The sequence below is a fragment of the Schistocerca piceifrons genome, chromosome 3 (genome assembly GCF_021461385.2).
Source record: "Schistocerca piceifrons isolate TAMUIC-IGC-003096 chromosome 3, iqSchPice1.1, whole genome shotgun sequence".
Taxonomy (NCBI): domain Eukaryota; kingdom Metazoa; phylum Arthropoda; class Insecta; order Orthoptera; family Acrididae; genus Schistocerca; species Schistocerca piceifrons.
The window spans coordinates 570,975,726-570,997,907 of NC_060140.1; the positions used below are offsets into that span (position 1 = coordinate 570,975,726).

The following is a 22,182-nucleotide window of genomic DNA, read 5'->3' on the forward strand; positions in this document are numbered from 1 at the left end:
TACATGAAGTTATAAATTCACCATATAACATCCCAGCGTATATACACTGAGGTGACAAAAGTCATGGGATAGCAATATGCATAGATACAGATGGCAGTAGTGTCAAGTACACAAGGTACAAAATGGCAGTGCATTAGTGGAGCTGTTCTGTGTGCTCAGATGATTCAAGTGAAATGGTTTCCAACATGATTACGGCCCCACGATAGTAATTAACAGACTTTGAACATGGAATGGTAGTTGGAGCTAGATGCATGGAACATTCCATTTTGGAAATCATTAGGCAATTCAATATTCCAAGCTCACCAGTGTCAAGAGTGTACTGAGAACATCAAATTCCAGGCATTACCTCTCCCTGCAGGCAGCACGGTGGCTGACAGCCTTTATTTAACGACCAAGAGCAGCGGTGTTTGCATAGAGTTTTCAGTGCTAACAGGCAAGCAAGTCTGCATTAAATAACCACTGAAATCAATGTGGGACATATAATGAACATAACTATTAGGACAAAGCAAGAAAATTTGCCATTAATGGGCTATGGCAGCAGACAACTGATGTGAGTGTTTTGCTAACAGCTCAACATCACCTCCACCGCCCCTCGTGGGCTCTTGACCATTTCAGTTGGACCCTTAGATGACTGGAAAACTGTTACCTGATCAGATAAATTCCAATTCCAGTTGGTTAAGAGCTAATGGCAGGTTTTGAGTGTGACACACACCACATAAAGCCATAGGTCCAAGTTGTCATCAAGGTACTGTGCAAGCTGGTGGTGGCTCCATAATGGTGTGGGCTATGTTTACATGGAATGGACTGGATCTTCTGGTCCAGCCAAACCGATCATTGATTGGAAAGGGTTATGTTCAGCTGCTTGGAGACCATTTGCATTCATGGACTTCATGTTCCAAACGAACAATGTCAGTGGGGTACAACTGTTCATGACTGGTTTGAAGAAAATTCTGGACAGTTTGAGAGAATTATTTGGCTGCCTAGATCACCCGAAATGAGTCATATCAAACATTTATGGTACATAATTGATAGGTCAGTTTGTGCACAAAATTCTGCACCGAAACACTTTTGTGGTTATGGGCAGCTATGTATGCAGCATGGCTCAGTATTTTTGCAGGGGGGCTTCCTACAACTTGTTGAGTCCATGGCACACTGAGTTGCTGCACTACACTGGGCAAGAGGAGGACCATCATGATATTAGGAGGTATCCCATGACTTTTGTCACCTAAGTGCATAAAAATGATGCTCAACGACTTCTTTAAACCTCACAAGCATTATGATAATATTAACCACCAGTATGCTTGTTCATTTATATATGAATTCAAAAGTATAGAAAACTTCACACCTGTGACACATATGGGAAAATCCTGAATCTAATTCAGCAAAAATTTTATACCTCCACAAAGCCAATTTAGTGATGACAATGTAAGGCCAAATTGCAAAAACAGTGCTAATTGAGCTAGATTATCACTCACCACAATTCAAAGAATATCTTTCAGACCTTGGGAGTATTCTAAATATCTGGCTGTTTTACTGAGCACCCTACGTCATCTGGTGTGAGAATACGTTGACATTAACTTTTTGATAAGTTTTATTTATGAGGTAATCATTATAATACTGCACAGCAAGCATTAGTGGAACAGAACTTGTAAATTAAACTTCTGTGCCAGTACATAATATGCAGTTTTAACATAGAATTTTGTCAACGTATTCTTCGAACATTGGAAGATACACTTAATTTTTGTGTCAGTGATTTATTGTCTCTATTGATCTAAAAATCCTAACAGTGTTATTATTTTCAATTCAAAACTATTAATGATTAATTTTTCCCCAAAAAACTGGGCAGTGCATTTGTAGGCCTTCATTTTTGCAATGTAGTTTATATTTTATGAGCAGTTCCTGTTCAATATTTTTCTGCATGCCAGGTAGCTTGCTCTCCTCCAATGTGAATGAGCTGACTGGCAGCTAAGGTTAGTCGCCTTCTGGTTACCAGACTCCAGTGATATATCATGAGCTGCTAACTACTTTATTGTCATTTGTTCACTCACTTAGTCACATATAATGTCCAGTGTATAATGTCATCAGTGCGTAACATGCAGTGTCTTTTAGTTACATATTATTCATATGTACACTCAATTCTTAGCTATGACATTCTTTTTTGGGGAACAAATGCACAAAATATGAACACAATTTTCAAACTCCAGAAAAGAGCCATAAGAATAATAACCAAAAATACTAGTCAAGCTCATTGTAAAGATCTGTTCAAAACACTGGGGATTTTAACTGCTCCATGTGAATACATTTACCAGTCAGCTGTACACATCAAAGATAACATTGGTAATTACTGCACAAACAGCTCTGTCCATGACCATGCAACAAGACATAGACTTAACTTACATTTACCAAGAAAACATAAAACTCAAAACAGAATTTTCTACCAAGGAATAAAAATGTACAATAAATTACTTAAAGAGATAAACAAATTGCAAAAATACACTTATTTAAAACAGCAGCTAAAAAGTACCTGTTATGCAATACATTTTATACATTGAAGGACTACTTAGCTAAAACAGAGTAGGGGTTTGATAAAAAATGTTATACAAATAAAGAATAATATTAATAATAATAATGACTATAAAATATCCAGCATTCCACATAACACCTTCACTTTTGTTTTTTTACTTCTTTTTTCCTTTCTAGAAATACTTACCCCCAAGCTATGCATAGAACAATACTAACACCTCTTCCTCTTTCTGAGCTCAACATCTCACTCATTACGGAGGGATGCTAACTCAGTTTATCAGGATAGCAAATGGGAAGTTGCAGTACAAAAATGGCCCAGGGATCGCCAGTTTGTGTGTGTGTGTGTGTGTGTGTGTGTGTGTGTGTGTGTGTGTGTGTGTGCGTGTGTAGTTAGCAAATGAGAAGTTGCAGTACAAAAATGGTCCAGGGATCACCAGTGTGTGTGTGTGTGTGTGTGTGTGTGTGTGTGGGCGCGCGTGCACGCGAGCGTGTGTGTAGTGAGTGAAGTGTTAGGAAACAATGTGTGTTTAGTGTATGCAGTGACTGATAGTGCGATATGAGTGAACAGTGTGGCATTACATTATTTAATAAGTTATTCGTAACAAAGTATTGTATACCAGGAGTAAATCTAATGATTGTCTTTAACTAAAAGTCTGTAAATATATGTGTATACAAATTAGCTTATTTTAAATTGATCTAAATTTATAAATACTTTGACATGTCCTATATCCTTGTAAAAAGAGATCTATAGATGAATAAAGCTGCTGCTGCTGCTGCTGCTACTACTACTACTACTACTACTACTACTACTACAAATTCCATCACGGGCGGGATCCTTCAGGGATATGGAATGAGCTGAATTAAACATTAATTGGCATCGCTGTAAGCTACCTCTGTAAGGTGCATTAGCAACCAGCTGCCTCTGATGAGAAGGATATGCCTGTAAATTTTCCACCTGACTGTGAATATTGTGGGAGTGCTTCTATACATTGTGAGAAAGCTGTTGATGGCTCCCTGGGATGATGACAGTGTCACTGCTTTCCTCATCTGTGTTGAAGATTTTGACCAACTGCTGCTCCTCTGAATTTGATTGGCGGGGGGGGGGGGGGGGGGGGGGGGGGGGGGGGGGGGAAGAAGTGGCAGTGGTCAGACGTTTGATGCTGTTTCATTGGCAGAACAGATGAAACAGAGATGAGGTGAATTGAGGATGGTTGGCTGTGACAATAGTGGGGGGAGCACCTTCAATTGTGAAGATACTCACAAGAGCACAGTGGGTAGCATCTGCTATTTTTGTAGACATCCGTGCCACGTAAGGAAAATTCGAGAGCACATCAAATACCAGCAATCACAATGTTTCCTAAAACCGTTCAGTGAATTCAATGTGCACCCTCTTCCAGGGCTGATATGGGATTGGCCAAAGGGAAAATCAATGGGATCAGGTCACCCAATTTTGCTTGTGCCCCCAGTGCAATCTGTGAAGCATCTAGAGGATGCAGGGGCAGATTTTGGCTGGGGTAATGGCACAGCATTCTGCCTCCTTGATAGGCATTATATGGTTTTTGTGATACTCAGACAGTGAGACAAGAAGAAAATACCTGAAATGCTGGGTCAGTGCTGTTTGGCAAGTGCTGTGGCTATTCCCGATGTACTGCCTACAGTACCTGACGAAGTAGTGGATTATGCTCTATGGCTGCGGCTACTTCATGAGCAATTACAGGAAATTCATTAAGGTTATTTTACATGGTGTATCAAAGGCAAAGCAGAATGCCTCATGCATATTGACGTAGGTGTCCAGTGAGACAGAGCATCAATCTTTGCCTGTTTGGTGGTGGGATGATAAAATATGTCATCATTATGGTTACTCAAAAATACTGCCCACCACTGCAGTTGTTGCACCATTTCATTTGGGAGCTTGTTACAGTGGCTGAAAAGTGAGATCAGCAACTCATGGTATGTTGGCAGATGGAATTTTGTGCCATACAGAAAGGCTTGAAACTTTTTTATACCATAGATTCTTATTAATGCCTCCTTTTCAATCTGATAATATTTCATCTGTGCCCTCTAAATATTTTAAAAGCAAATATTATTGGATATTCTGTGCAGTCATAAAGTTTGTGGGAGATCAGCCATTGATACCATATTGAGATGCAGCTCACTAAAGTTAGATAGATGCCTTGCATGAAGAGTGCCAGGAGGGGATCAAATTTAAGATATTTTTTAGTATGACAAAATCCTGCTGCAGACATTGGACCACTTAAATTTTATGCTCTTATTACCGAGTCTGTTTATAAGATATGCATTTGAGATGATGTAGGTACAAATTACTATAAAAATTTACTTTTCCCCCCAAAAATTGAAGTACTCTCAGATTTTTCGGTGCAGGTTACTTAATTATAGCTTTTTTGTGGTCCTATGTATGCTTAAGACCGTCCTTCCTCAGGATGTGACATAGATATTTAATGATTTGCTAAAAAACTGTACTTATCAAGTGTACAAAACAAACAATTTCCTCCTTAATGCATAAATAGTAATTGAAGGCTTAGCATGTATTGCTCCCATGCTGCTTCCATCTGAGTAATATTATCCAGTTAATTTGGATAGTTAGGAATACCTTATGTTCACTTTTCTAAGAATCACTGAAATATGGGTGGCTCACTAGCCACACCAAAAGTACATGGTACACAGACAGCATGTGATGTATAGAGCACAACGATATGTCGACATCATGTATGCTCATTGTATTACAACTGTACACATGCATCTGCAAGTTCAATCTTAGAATAATTATTTAAATAAAAATAAGTTTTTAACAAGCAACTTTTTTAAGTTAGACTATAAAGTGCAAAATAGTTTCTCCTAGCCCCCAACAAATTCCATCTGCTTACATATAGTCCTGAAAATTTGTTGTTCTGATTCCAAGAGTGCCACTGATTTCAGTTGACTTGCTGTTTCAATTTAAGCGTGTCCAGTTTCCAGCTCTCTTTGCATTCGCATGACTATTAATAGATTAGATTACATTAGTTTAGATTAATTATTCATTCCATAGATCCACAAAAGAGGGGATCCTCCTGGGTGTGGAACTTGTCGGATAAACACATTACAAAAATGTAATTAGAAAAACTTGAGTTTCATTAATTTCAATGATCCTCAGTCGAAACAGTAAAATTATGTACATAAATTAAAATTAAACTTCTAATATTTATAGGTTTAATACTTACATCTGCTTTCATTAAATCCATCATTCACACAGTAGCTAGTTACTTGGCTAATACAATGAAGTATTGTCAAAAATTAAAGTAAATTATCCATTTCAGTGATCCTCAGTTAAGAACAGTCAAATTATGTACAAGATTTAAAATTAAACTTCCACCATTTACAAACTTAAGACTTATATCTGCTTTCCATCCATCCATCATTCACACAGTAGGTAGTTACATGGCTGTTACAACCAAGTATTGTCAAAAATTGAAGTGTAATAAATTTTCATTAAAATGGTCTGAAACTAAACTCTTAATGGTTGCTGGTAACTTATTGAAAATATGTGTTGCTGAATTCTGGACTCCTTTCTGGGCAAGAGTAAGTGATTTTAAATCTTTATGTATATTGTTCTTATTCCTAGTATTGATACTGTGTACTAAGCAGTTAGTTGGAAAAAGAGATATATTATTTACAACAAACTTCATTAAGGAATAAATATACTGGGAAGCTGTGGTTAGTATGCCCAATTCTTTGAATAGGTTTCGACATGATGTTCTTGGATTTACACTACACATTACTCTTATTATATGCTTCTGCACTCTAAAAATACCATATGACATAATGGAGTGAAAATAAGCAAAATATGGCAGTTTTTTTATATTTATATCTCCTATGTCTGACATCATTCGCATTGCAAACTGACTTGTTTAGGCACTTTATCAGTTCGTTAGTATGTCACTCCCAATTTATTATCAAGTTGTAATCCCAAGAATTTTACACTTTCAACTTCTCCTATTTCCATGACATCATATTTTATACACGCACTAGAAGGAAATCTCTTGGAAGTTCTGAACTGCATATAGTGGGTCTTTTCAAAGTTTAATGACAGTGAATTGGCAATGAACCACTTATTAATGTCAGTAGAAATTTGATTAGCTGCCCTTTCTAAATTTATATTTGATTTACTATTAATTGCAATGTTTGTATCATCTGCAAATAAGACAAACTTGGCATCTGGTAATGTAACAGATGACAGGTCATTAATATACACAAGAAAAAATAGTGGGCCTAGTATGAAACCTTTGGGAACACCACATGTAATTTCTTCCCAGTCAGATGATGTCTGATTGCCTACTGCTGAAATGTTACATATTGACACCCTTTGTTTTCTATTAGTAAGATATGACTGAAACCACTTTGCTGCACTACCAGTGATGCCATAATATTTTAATTTACTTAAAAGAATTCTGTGATTCACACAGTCAAAAGCCTTTGATAGGTCATAGAATATGCCAGTTGCCTCTAATTTGTTGTCTAATGAATTAAGGACATTTTCATTGTAAGCGTAAATAGCCTCCTCAATATCAGAACCCTGAAGAAACCCAAACTGTGACTTTGACAGTATGTTATTTTCACTAAGGTGTTTAAGTAGATGCTTGAACATAACCTTTTCAAATATTTTTGGAAAAGCTGGCGAAAGTGAGATCGGCCGGTAATTTGATGGCATTTCTTTGTCCCCTTTCCTGTGGAGAGGTATTATTTCAGCATATTTAAGCCATTCTGGGAATGTTCCTGTGATAAGTGATTGATTACACAAATAACTTGAGATATGACTAAGCTCAAATGAACACTCTTTTATTAACTTTGTTGATATGTTATCATAACCACTAGAATGCTTTGATTTCAAGGACTTTATGATGGATTCTATTTCTTTGGGTGAAGTAAGTGTCAATTCCATTTTACTGAGATTGCTTGTGTGCACTGCTCTCAGATATTCCATTGCATTATTTACTGAACCTGACAACCCCATGCTATCAGTAACATAGACAAAATACTTTTTTTAAAAGGTTTGTAACACAACATGCATTTGTTACCAGGGTTTCATTTATTTTTAGAGCTATTTGTTCCTCCTAATTTCTGGCCCCACCTGTCACTGACTTAACTATGTCCCATATTGTTTTTATTTTATTGTTGGATGTATTTATCTTCTTGCCATAATGCAGGTGTTTAGATTTCTGGATAACCTTCTTCAATATTTTGCAGTAATTCTTGTAATGAGCTATAATGCTAGTATCAAAGGTGTCCCTACATATCAGATAGAGTTTACTTTTTGTCTCACATGATATATTTATCACTTGTGTGATCCATGGTTTCTTATTAAATTTCTGCTTAATTTGTGTTATCTGGCCGCTGTGGCCATGCGGTTCTAGGCACTTCAGTCAGGAACCGCGCTGCTGCTATGGTCACAGGTTCGAATCCTGCCTCTGGCATGGATGTGTGTGCTGTCGTTAGGTTAGTTAGGTTTAATTACTTCTAAGTCTAGGGGACTGATGACCTCAGATGTTAAGTCTCATAGTGCTTAGAGCCATTTGAATCATTTTTAATTTGAGTTACCTTCAGGGGAAAACAATTTTCAAATAAGATACTAACTTTATTAATGAATGTGTTGTATTTTCCATTTGTATCTTGGGTGCTGTAAACATCCATCCAGTTAATTTCTTTGAGCAATCCCCTAAATTTATCAGTTTTTGACTGTTTTATTGGCCTTCTGTACTTGGTTCTGATAGAAGTTTTACCCTGACAATTTTCCAGATTTAATGTTAGGTGTTGCATGTCATGGTCAGCTAGCCCATTTACTATTGGTTTTGTAATGTGGCTTAGTTGCCTAGAATTGTCTATAAAGATATCAATGGCAGTCTTAGAGCATTTGTATACCCTAGTTGGGAAATTTATAGTAGAAATTAAATTGAATGACAATAGAACTGATTTCAGTAACTGTTCACTGACAGTGTTTTTCAGGACATCTATATTAAAATCACCATCAACCACTAAATCTTTGTTTTTTAATTTTAGATGAGATAATAAATCTTCAAGACCATTTATAAACAGGTTGAAATTTCCGGAAGGTGCTCTTTATATGGCTAATATTATAAAAGACCTATTATGAAATTCTATCTCTGTTGCACATTCTTCTAAGTGCTGCTCTAAGCAAAATTTATTAATGTCAATATTCTTAAATTTAAAACTGTTTTTAACAAATGTGGCAACTCCTCCTTTCTCCATATTTTTTCTACAGAAGTAAGAGGCTAACTTAAATTCTGTAAGGTTTAACATATCTATATCAGTGGTCACATGATGTTCAGAGAGGCAGATTATATCAACTGGGTTCGATGACTCTGATTCATCACTTCACATAAGTAGTTCATTAATTTTGTTCCTAAGCCCTCAAATATTTTGATGCACTACAGATAGTTGGATTTCACATTTACTGAGATGAAATTGCGTGGAAATAAAATTTCTGCTGATTGCTGTAAATTTTTAACCAACAGCTGTGTTTGCTGATCCAATGTGCCAGGATTATGCTGTTTGATTTCTTTCTCAAACTGAAGGTTTGTTTCAATCTTTACATCTCTCAGAACTTGACTTCGTTCTGTCCTACCTACCCTAAAAAAGGTGCTGCTCCAACACCCACGACCACTGGTATATTACCACTCATGGCAGTGCCTCCCCACTCTTACGTTACCTGCTATTAGCCGAGCCAGTTTACCCTTCCCTTTCCTGTTGAGGTGTAGGTCATGTCTAATATAATCCCACCTACTGAGAGAATCAACAGGAACCGAACCAATATGTGACCCTGCACCCAACCCAAGTAGCCGTTCCAACTCCAAATTAACTCTCCCGGCAGAAGAGTTTAAATGAGGTCGGGATGCAGTCTTTGCCAGGTCACACTCCATGTTGTTGTTGTTGTGGTCTTCAGTCCTGAGACTGGTTTGATGCAGCTCTCCATGCTACTCTATCCTGTGCAAGCTTTTTCATCTCCCAGTACCTACTGCAACCTACATCCTTCTGAATCTGCTTAGTGTATTCATCTCTTGGTCTCCCTCTACGATTTTTACCCTCCACGCTGCCCTCCAGTACTAAATTGGTGATCCCTTGATGCCTCAGAACATGTCCTACCAACCGATCCCTTCTTCTGGTCAAGTTGTGCCACAAACTTCTCTTCTCCCCAATCCTATTCAATACTTCCTCATTAGTTATGTGATCTACCCATCTAATCTTCAGCATTCTTCTGTAGCACCACATTTCGAAAGCTTCTATTCTCTTCTTGTCCAAACTATTTATCGTCCATGTTTCACTTCCATACATGGCTACACTCCATATGAATACTTTCAGAAATGACTTCCTGACACTTAAATCAATACTGGATGTTAACAAATTTCTCTTCTTCAGAAACGCTTTCCTTGCCATTGCCAGCCTACATTTTATATCCTCTCTACTTCGACCATCATCAGTTATTTTGCTCCCCAAATAGCAAAACTCCTTTACTACTTTAAGTGCCTCATTTCCTAATCTAATTCCCTCAGCATCACCCGACTTAATTAGACTACATTCCATTATCCTTGTTTTGCTTTTGTTGATGTTCATCTTATATCCTCCTTTCAAGACACTGTCCATTCCATTCAACTGCTCTTCCAAGTCCTTTGCTGTCTCTGACAGAATTACAATGTCATCGGCGAACCTCAAAGTTTTTATTTCTTCTCCATGAATTTTAATACCTACTCCGAATTTTTCTTTTGTTTCCTTTACTGCTTGCTCAATATACAGATTGAACAACATCGGGGAGAGGCTACAACCCTGTCTTACTCCCTTCCCAACCACTGCTTCCCTTTCATGTCCCTCGACTCTTATAACTGCCATCTGGTTTCTGTACAAATTGTAAATAGCTTTTCGCTCCCTGTATTTTACCCCTGCCACCTTTAGAATTTGAAAGAGAGTATTCCAGTCAACATTGTCAAAAGCTTTCTCTAAGTCTACAAATGCTAGAAACGTAGGTTTGCCTTTCCTTAATCTTTCTTCTAAGATAAGTCGTAAGGTCAGTATTGCCTCACGTGTTCCAGTGTTTCTACGGATCACACTCCATATTGTACCAAAATTGCAAGGCCAGTCATTGGAAGCATGTGGAATAAATCTTGAGATGCTATGTTCTTCCCATGGACAGTTGTACGTGGCATGCTCAAGAGTCTGTAAACCATCAGCAGTGTTTGTTTTCTATCTGGACAGAAAGATAAAAAAAAAATATCATTCATCATCAAGTGTTGTTGATGAACCCACTATCAACACCAACAAATTATTGTAAAAACAATGAATTCTGATTTGTTTCACTTCAATAAATGCATGATATTACTGAAATTGTTTTGTTTCAATTAACACAAATTCAAGGAAAGATTCATTTGGATAAATCCCTTCTCGACCAACTGACTGACTCGCAGGCAGTGCACAGCCTAAACTATTGGAGATACAGACATGTTACACAGTAAATATTTTCTGTAGAACTGGCTGCATGAAAGAACATGCTAAGCTGAGCTGTGAAAATATGTGGTTTTGTTTTGCAATCATTTTTAACTGAAAACAGGAAAGTTGTGTTTATTTGCTTTATAAGCATATCTGTTTGTAGATTAAAACCATGCAAAATGCTGCCATTAAAACTATTATCCTCGCAGATGCAGCAGCTGGAAAGGTCTATCTCGTACCTCATGTACTAATGATTCCAACTGATTTATTCCAACTGATTTACTCATACATTTTCACTTCTATTCCCAATGCAGGTTCTGTCTGCAGTAACAATAATGTCAGAGAGAGGAAGTAGGAGATGGACAGAGAAGGGAGGAGAAAATGGATATAATGAAGGGGAAAGAAGATATGGACAGAGAGATGAGTGAGGAGGAGATGTGTAAAGAGAATGTGGGATAAGACATATACAGGGAGTGAGGGAAGGTAGTGGACAGAGATAGTGGGCAGGAGGAGGAGATGGACAAAGGGAAGGGGGAGGTGGAAGGAGGAGAGGGTATAGAGACAGGGGAGGAGTAGGAGATTATGATGTGTATCCATTTCCTATACATATTTAGCAATTGTGAAGCATTGCCGGATTCTCTAATTCTTTATAAATACTGCTGGAAATGTGACCTATGTCTTTCATATGTAGAGCTATGGAATGTATCTCAAGTGGGTCATAAATTGATGCATTGTGTTCTTTATGGTTTGTATGGAAGCTGTGCCTAGTTTATCCTATGTAACATTTTCAGCATATTGGACATTTACTCAAAATGCAAAAGAAGGAACATTTCCTCTGCTTGTATTATTGTAATGTTGTAATCTAAGAAAAAGTTATTTGTATGCCATACAGCTTGAATACTTTAGCCATTTGCTATTATAGGTGTTTAAAATATGATATACACAAAACTGGATATTTATTCTTGACATCTATCAGAAAATCCTGTTTTCTCTGTTTTCTTCATTAATTTGCTTACAAAAGGTGGTTGACAGTGGAAAAATTGTCTGTGTGTTATACGTATGACACCTAGTGTTATTGCAGCTAGTGTGTAACAATTTTTGTCATTAAGACAACTTATTTGTTCTAATATGTGTAATCATATTATGCAACAAACACATAATGCAAAAAAGGGAAAAAAACATTAAAATCAATGTTAACCACACTCCACTAATCTATGTAGACTGTTCAGATCATGATGAAGATGTAAAACCCACAAAGCCTGTTGCACTGTTGCATGACTTGCCTTAATTGTCATGAATATCTCAGAACACTGTAATGATTATCAGTTTGCAGATAAGAAGTTCTGTAACTATCACAAAATGGGTCAGCAAAGTACAAGAGCTTCCTGAAAAGTAATACCTGTCAATTTTTATGTAAAAACTCTTAATGCTTTTTAAATAAAACAAATGTTATTACCATTGCACATCTTTATTCTTCATATCTACATATCTGCAGCCCTCTGCCACCAGAGGCTCTGAATAGCGGCACATGCATGGCAGTGTGTAACATAAGTATGTTGGTGTGTCAGAAACAGCATGCTGTAGTCAAGTTTCGAATTTGAAGGTTTTGTCCACACATAGCGCACCCTCTCCTTCAGCATGACAATGTCAGACCATACATGAGTGCTGTGCCATCCACAACAATCAGTTGCCTTGAGTTCACTGCCATCAATCATCCTCCATACATTATTAGTTTCTCCATGTCTGGATAACGATCCTGCTGATTCCGTAACTGATGTTCAGTTAATGAAATACAGCTCCAGTTGCTCCAGCAACCGTTGCAGCTTTTCAGTAATTAATCCTCCATACAGTTCCGATTTGCTCCAATCCAGTTTTCATCTATTTGAAAACGTAAAGAAATCCTTTGAGGAGTTCGCTTTGATAGTGATGAAGCGGTGCAAGCAGTGGTTCAAAGTCACTTTGTGCTGAGAAAAAAAATGTAGACATGAAGAATAAAGATGTAGAATGTTAATAATGATTGTTTTATTTTAAAAGCTTTCAAAGTTTTCACATAAATAATTCAGAGGCATTACTTTTCAGCATGACCTCGTACAAAGACTTCAAGAATTCTAGCTTAAATACATGAGCTGTATTTTCTAACTATCTCAATACAAGCAACTCAATCATACTTGCTGAGTTTGACTTTGTCTTACTGCTCACTGACTCAAAACTTTATCTACCAACTTTTTGAACATGAACTGCCCATGCTATTTAAAGCCCCACATAGACAGGTCATACAAAATGTTGAATTACAAAGCTATTACATATTCAACAATAATAGAAAATACTAGAATACAAGTAAAAATATAGCAGGGAAACATGTGGCAAAATGTAATTGTAAATTTCAGACTGTAAATACACGGCCAGCAATTTAAAAAAAAAAAAAAAAAAAAAAAAAAAAAAATACGCCACTTAAGATGTTCCAGTTCACTCAAGATTTATAGCTGCAACAGTGCATATGGAGTACACGAAATGATTACATTTGCAAATCAATAGCACAAGTGTTCTGAGGTACCAAGTCTCAACCTTTACTGAAACACCCAGATTAGTATGTGGTGTAGCCTCCACAGGCAGCAGTGCAGACATTAACTCTGGCAGCCAGTCAGTCGTACACATGATGAATAATGTCCTTGGATGTATTATGCCATGCCTGCTCAACCTGTTCGTGTAGTCCTGTTAGAGTTGTTGGCTGACAAGTCACACAAATCACTTTTTGCCCCATCATATCCCATATGTGATCAATTGGAGATAAGTCTGGAGATTTGGGTGAGCATTATCCTGCTGGAACAACACATCACTTTCCTGTTGCAAGAACAGGTTAACAACATTCTGCACATATTGAGTGCTGGTTAGTTTCCCATCCAGGAACACCAAAGGTGAACAGGAGTTGTAGCTTATTGCACCACAGACCATAGGCCCTGGGCTGGGGCCAGTGCACCTTGGACGAATGCACTCTATGAGACAGTGCTCTCCAGGTTTATGTCGTATGTGCAAACGACCATCACTTGCATGCAGGCAGAATCTATTTTCATCACTGATGACCAAGGCATGCCATTCCGTCTTCCAAGTGATCCTCTGATGGCACCAGTCTAGCCGTGCATGTCAGTGCTGTGGCGTGAGTGGAAGACAGTTTAGAGGTGTGTATGCCCGTAGTCCTCTGAATTAACCAGTTTGTAACAGTTTTTGTTGATGTTTCTGGGCTAACAACCCTTTTTATTGGCGCTGTGATAGCTCTATGGTCTTCCACTGCCTTACAATATGATGATCCTACTCGGCATCTGTGCTTCATACATGACGAGAAACTCATCTAGGAGCGTGAGAACATTCATGTGACTACTGGTGCTAGCGTCATTGCACAGCTGCTGGAGAACATGTGGTCATTCTCTGAAAGTACCAGCCCATTGCTTGGAAGACCACAATTTGATGCCTTTCAAACTTGCTCAGTTGGCTGTAGAAAACATGAATCCATCTCTGTGGCATGGTTGCCTGCCTGCTGCAAATGTTTGCACCACATTGAGCCTTCTTGCTGTTAGCATTCCTTATTAAGTAGTAGACACAGATGGTGCTCTGGTAGCTATGCCACTACACTATGTGTTGGCAGACGCCATTGAAACAATTATCAGTACATTTGCTATCCCAGGTGGCATATGAACTCATCAGATCAAAATCAGTGTCTTCTCTCCATGTGTACTAATTATTTTTCTGGGCAGTGTATATGGATCGAACACCTTCTATGTGTGTGTTACATGTGTGTGTGTGTGTGTGTGTGTGTGTGTGTGTGTGTGTGTGTGTGTGTGTGTGTTGTCTATTTATGACAAAGTCCTTGTTAGCTGAAAGCTAACTTTCCGACAGGCCTTTTGTTGTGTCTTTCTTCGACTCAGCATCTCCACTATATGGTGAGTAGTAACTATCCTTTTCATAATATTGTTACATTCCACCCTGGATTTTCCATTGTTTAATCAGTAGTATCAAATACTAAATAATAACAAATGACAATTTCAAGTACAAGATCAACATTACAAAGAACTATCTTAGTACATACAGAAACCTCCAGATTGAGACACACAGCCCCAAAGGGATCACCAAAAGGCATAAAGAAACTGGAGTCCTGGCCAGCTCACACCAGGAAGAAGTAACAATCCTTAAGCACAGTACTTATTAAACAGTCTTCATAGATAATTTCAAATAAATACCAAGGAGGCCAATAGCTTCAGGACTCCAGGTAGGCACCGAATAATACTGCCCTGCTGCTCATGGCTGCTAACAAGTTGTTCAGTACATCTCGGCATATTTAGCACTCTACAACTGACTGATGCATGTTCTAACCAGGTTACAATTGATGAGAGCCACTCCTTGCCCACTAAACTCTCTGGTACCAACAGTCAAACACTGCAGGAAAACAAGGGCCCAATGGTCAATAGTGTTATCTCGCTGCAGTTGCCAGGATGCTGAGTACTCGGGCACACCCCATCCAGCTCCTTGTCTGACTGACCAGTCGCTACTAAACAGCCCCAGAGGAAACACACAACCCAGCAACAATTATATGATGAGGGCCAGAGTCAATGGAATCCGCACACAAGTGGCACCAGTAGGATCATGCACATGCCCTCACAGAAACCGCCACAGCCCAACCTCCCACCTCCAACCTAAAGATTCCCCCGACAAGAAGGGAAGGTACATTAATTAACAAACTTCACCTAACTAAAATGCACTCTTAAGGGCTTCCCAGTGGCCAACTCTTTGACTAGCAAATTAACCAGCCCCAAAACCTTGATGATAGAACATGGGTCCACTGAACAGGGGGGAGGGGGGGGGGGGGTCAACTTACCAACAGCAGCACCATTCTATGTTAGCTCCATAAAGTTTCTAACAAAAATGTTATCTCCACCTTACCACGAAAGGATCGTCTACCACGGTTGTAGGGCCTTGCCTGATAGCAGTGAGCCAATTCAGTATTCTGCCTAGTCTGGTGCCAATTGTCCTTGAGCATACCCGGAGTGATCAATGTGGATAAGAGGTCATTAATGCTGCACAAGTTGGAGAAGGGAGTATTAAGGGGATACGCTAATATAAGAGTGGCAGAAACAGCGTCTGATGCCTCATGCTGGGCAGAATTGAGTGCGAAGTTGAGCCGTGCCATCCCATTTGCTTGGAGACTTAGCATGGTATATAATTAAGACTGCCTTAAGATTATGACCCTCTTTGCAAAGGACACCTGACGATAATATGGCCTGGTGGTAATATTCATAATAGCATTGTGTAAACAGAACTGTCTAAACTACCTGGAGACAAAGGCTGGAGTGTTGTCATTCACAAGAGCCTTGGGAGGGCCAAACCATGAAAAGATGTTGATTAGGTGATGAATGGTAATGGCAGCTGTAACCTCTCAGCTAGGGTGCAGCCAAACAACTAAACAAAGCCAGAGAACGTGTTGACACCAACCAAGGCATAACAGTTGCCCCTCTTAGTACAGGAAGAGGCCCTATAAAATCAATGAAGAGCTTATCCATAGGATGCTGCTCTCACTCAGACTGCAGCAACCCCCTGGGCGAATTAGTGTTCAATGTACCCCTCTTACAAGACTTGCATTCATTAACCAAAATGCGGATATCGCTGTACAGCGAAGGCCACATGAGGTGAGCACATACCTTCGCCAAGATTTTGTAAAGGCCTAAATGACCACCCACCATGGAGTTATGGAAATAATGAAAAATGGTGGGACATAACTCAACAGGGAGACAAATCCCAGCCTCCAGACAACAGTTGCCTCCTAGTAGGTCTCCACAGTGGATCCTTATCCTGCTTGGCCTTAGGCTGCCAAATAATTGCAGTACTTTGGCTAACACACTGTACACAAGATCATGAGGCTCCCCACCCTCACCTTCAGGTCCTGGATCCTACTGTTCAAACATGCAACTAAGCGTGTCTGTTACCTGGTTGCCGGAGCCTTTAATGTGTCGCACTTTGAAACGGAAGGGTGATATGTGGACAGTGCATCTCACAATCCTACCAGTTTTCCTGGGCCTAGCCAGAACCCAACTCAGTGCCTGATTGTTGGTTTCTAAATCAAATTCTCTATGTTCAAGATAAAATTTGAACTTTTCAAGTGCGAATAGAATGGCTTGGGTCTCATACTCATATTCCAAATACCTCAGTTCTAGACCTGTCAGTCTACCTGATGCAAAAGGTGAAAGACGTCTTTCACCCAGATCCTCCTGGAGAAGAACTGTGGTGATGCCAGTGTCAAAGCATCAGTCTAAACAATAAATCCCTTGTTGAAATCAGGCACAGCGAACACTGGAGGATTAGTGATGGTGGTCTTAAAAGCCTCAAAAGCACACTACTTGCAAACAGAGGCAACTCTTGCCCATTGGTTGCATGACATCTCTGGGAAGACAAGTACATGGGAGACAATTTACACAAGTGGCCAAACTCCAAGTACCATTTCTAATCACGTGGGGAGACTGAACTGCCAGAGTCTAAAAACACGCAAACTGGTTCCAGTCCAAATGGGCACAAAAATAAGGAAAGAAAGATCTTTCCGTAGCACAAATACTCATACAACAAAACAGTAAACCCCTCTGACATGTTTTACAGACTCCCTGGGCATCAGCTGTAAGGCCTGGGGATTCTTACAACAGGGCACTCATGCACAATGTGGTCACTCACACTGCAACACAAACATCACTTGCAAGTGACTGGACCAATCAGATTTTGACCATGGTTTATTACCCCACAGAATAGTAAGTGTCAATGGTAGACTTCCATCTGACCCAAGCAGCTCGTCAGAAAAGGTCAGTGCCTCAGCTGACTCTAGCAATTCCTGAAATTCATAAAAATTAGTCAGGTGGTGTGCAAACACCAAGCAAGACAAATCCTCTGGACCCATGTCTCCTAAAATACTGGAGATACTGTCAGATTCAGTAACTCCCTTATTGAGAGCTGGCACAGCCATGTGCATTCATTCACCATACTGGCTCTGTGTCTCGGAAGATCCCTATACCTGCCAATAATACCTCTGCTCAAGTTAATTGCGCATGTGTGCCGACAACTGTGTCTGTCTATAATTCAAGCTGTGTGCTGTCCTATGGAATCCTGATGCCTCAAGGTTTCAGAGACCAAAATACTCAGTGTCCCTTTTGTTAATGATAAAGCAACAAAAGGATCATGGTGTGGTATGCTCAAGTCATCACCATCAGACTCAAACCTGACAAGCAGCCACATCACTCGCTGCACTTGTTGCAGATCATCATTAGATAACTCAGATATACCAGTAAGGAGGCACATAATAGGGTTGGGCAATTTGGCGAAGAGATCAGAAGGCAAATTTCCAAGACCACAGGCACTGGACCGCTGAACATCAAGGAAATGATTACGACTTAAAACTTCGTAATCCGGTCCCACACCTTCACTATCTAAACTCAGGGATGCCGCTACAACCTGCAAGTCCCTTACCTAATTAAGTAATTGTTTAATCCCTTGTTTCTTAGAATCCTTATGATTGAAATCCAGTAGACGATTCCCCCAATGTGCTAGATGTGCCTGGATCCTACAAGACTGCTTATAGGTGGGTTGGCTGCCCTTCCGGAAGGACACGTTACATTGCACAACATGTAACATGGCTGAAGTAATAGAAAAAGTGGCATCTAAGGCATCTAGCTCCCCAGTGGTGTCCAAAGAATGGCACAGCAGACTGTCCACCGACACGCACTACCTGGCCACCAGTTCAGGAATACTAACCTTCTATAGGCAGGTCGCAAACTTGTAATTCATAATGTAGCTGCTCCCTCTTAAGATGCAAAATCCCAGGACACCCTGTGGAATCCCTGATAGGTAGTGACCTCCTGAAAACAACCAAAAATATTAATATAATAACTCAAGGAATGACATTTGTGTTAGTTGTACAATAACTCAAAGAATTGACAGATGACATCAGAGGATAGAAAACTCTAACCCCTCCGTACCAAACTGAACACAACCATGCTCTGTGGCTACCAATTGATACCCAGGACAAGCATTGGGGTGAGTTTAGGAAAACATGTAGAAGGGCAGCCCAACTCGGTGCATCATTTATCATTCCCAAACAAATAGTTTTATTTAATAACAGTCCTACCATAAGCCAACTAACAGTTACGAAGATTCTTACCAAATACACACAAATAGTTAAGGTTTTTAAATTAAAGTCACAATGCATAACGACACTTTCATTATACATAAAATTACAAATGGTACTCTAAGAACGTCAGCTGTGCAATAGAATGGTGGCCAATTACAAACAGTAAATTGATTAAATAAACCTGTGTCAGCACTCTCTCCTTGCGACTAGCATCACAACTGTGGGCTAATCCTACAACAGGACTTGAATATTAGTTTAACAAACATTAAATAAAAGACATTAAAATGCATACATCTCCAGTGACTATTCTGCTCTCATATAGACAAGATTCGGCCAAGCTGGCCATATGCTACACGTGTAAAAACTGAAGCAAACAGTAGTACTTCTTTGGCCACAAGCCTGCTACAGAGAAATCAAGTTAAGTACTTAAATAAACTACTGGGCCACTAAAACACTAGTAAAATGATAATACCAAACTCCTCCTTTTTTTAAGAAATCAAGAAACTGTGTTCAGTTTGCCCAAAGGCTTTGTTCACATGCCCACAAGGACGTTACAATAACAGAAACACTGAGTAAATTAAATTACTTTCTAATCTGGCAATGCCCCTGCTGCACATGGTACCAAAAGAATGACAATAAACTACTGAACTTGAGGCTGGAACAGGAGACCCCCACATGTGACTCGCCAACACCTAGGCCTCATGCGATAATGGGAAAGCTGCTTAATTAGAAACACGTCACTGCCCCAGACCATCAGAATACAAATGCATCACCCACTGCCAATACAAAGCTGTTAACATATACCAAACAACAAAGAGCAAACAAGTTTGATAGAAATTAACATACCCAGAAATATTTAAACGGCCAATTAAAGATTATTTTCAAGGAAGCCAACTATTAAAACTTCCATATAGGAGTGCACCACTCATAAAAATCTAAAAAGTTTACCTTCCTAGCAATAATAAGAAACGTGTACAAAGTCATTAAAAATAATTACATAATAATTCAAACAAGATTAAATGAATTAAGATATACCTCTACTAGGGCCTCTAGACACTGTCATCTGGATATGCACCAAATGCCAGATGGTCAGTTAAAATGTCTGCCTACAACCCAGAGGGCTCCTCAGCATGGAGAAAGGGAGTGTGCAAATACAAATCGCACACACACACACGACCCACATGTGTGTACCTTTAGGCTGAGTGCACACAACTTTAGTTACAGGCCAAATCCAATAACTCACCCCAGGGAGGGTCATAAAGTCTACAGCAAACGGAAATTACAATCAGTAGAATCAAATTCTCAATGATAATAAACAATGATTTCAAGTAGCAGATTAAAATTGGAAAATACTAGCGTGGCACTTACAGAAACCTCCCAATTGACACACACACAGCCCCAAAAGGGATCACTGGAAGGCATAAAGGAACCAGATTCTTGGACAACTCACACTGTGGCAGAATTCACAATCTTTTAAGTACAGTACTTACTGAACAGTCTTCACACATAATTTCAAAAAAATGATAAGGAAGCCAATAACTTCAGAACTGAAGGTAGGCATCAGATAATACTGCCCTCCTGCTCATAGCTGCAAACAAGTTGTCCAATACATCTCAGCATATTTAGCACACTACAGCTGAACGATGCACGTGGTAACCAGGTTGCACACAATGAGAGCTGCTCCTTGTCTGCTGAACTTAGTGGTAGCAATGGTCAACGCTGCAGGAAAACTTGGGCCCCTATAGCCCAATGGTCAGCAGTTTCAAATCACTGCAATTGCCAGGCTGCCGAATACCCAGGGACATCCACCCAGCTCCGTGTTCCACACACTGCTCCCACACACAACCCTAGATGGAACACATCCAAGCAAAGATGATGAAGGGCCAGAGTCACTGGAACGCACGCATAAGTAGTGTCAGTAGGATCGTATGCATGCCCTCACAGAAGTCACCACAGCCCAGTTCTTTACGTACTATAGAAACAGGGCTTCCAAATGAGGTAAGGCATTACTAAAACAAACTATTGTTAGTGGAATGAGATTTTTAACTGTGCATGGTTTTTGTGAGTCTTTGCTATGAATATTTCTTCAAAGAAATATGTTTTACAGAAAATACATACACTGTTTTCATCAACAGCCTGCAAATTGTACTGTGATCAATAAGGTTTAAAACATTACAGCTTAACAAACAATTTTGAGTTATTTATATATGTAGTACATAAAAGAAATCAGAGAAAGGAAAAAGTAGTACCAGAGTTTATGTTGGGAATGGTATCAGAGCAGGTGGAGCAATTTCATCTTGCTACATATCAAGCCTATTGTGAAATAAAGAAATAATTGAAGCAATAATATTTAACGTGTTTTATTTGACATTTGGTATAATCAAGTCTGTCTGAAGATAAATATTAGGCTGTTCCTGCTAACGTGTCCACCAGCAGGCAACCATGCACAAAAGCTGGCAGTAAGGAAGTAAGGCATTAGCATACGTGCTGATCCCACTTGAATATTAATCCATAGACTCCCTCTGGAATTTGTAAAAAACTGTCATATGGCAATCTTCAGATAAGCATATACTTATAGGGAGTCCTGTTATTATTATGAGAAACAAAATAACAAACACACTAACACTAGTCAAAGTAATGAAGTGAAGTGAAAGAGTGAGGAAGCTAACACTAAAAGTGATCTCAAACTATTTGTGGATGAGTTTTTTCATGACCAATTTATGTTTAAAGAGTTTTAATCTGTTCCTGTCAGTGCCATTTCATAATCTGCATATTTAGCACAGAACAGATAATTCATCATTATTGAAATTTGTAATGCTAAGTGCATTTAAGTTTACAGCATTTGTTTTATTTAATAATCTGCAGCTTTCTGTTCAATAGGTCTATCTCCCAAGAAATGTCAGAAATCTTGTCAGTACTGGATGCTGTAGCCAACAAAGACATCCACACCTCATTGGCGCCACACACAGTACAGAAAACTGCTAGTGATGAAATACAAAAGGTACGTAAAACAG

At 39.1% G+C, this 22,182-nt stretch overlaps 1 protein-coding gene across 1 annotated transcript in view; it reads left to right on the forward strand.

Moving 5' to 3' along the window:
* The window catches only part of LOC124787983, a 164,997-nt gene that overhangs the window by 121,781 nt on the left and 21,034 nt on the right, over positions 1-22,182 (forward strand). Inside the window, exon 9 of the mRNA XM_047255008.1 lies at positions 22,049-22,169. Coding sequence (XP_047110964.1) covers positions 22,049-22,169 — 121 coding nt within the window. The remainder of the gene's footprint in view (positions 1-22,048; positions 22,170-22,182) is intronic.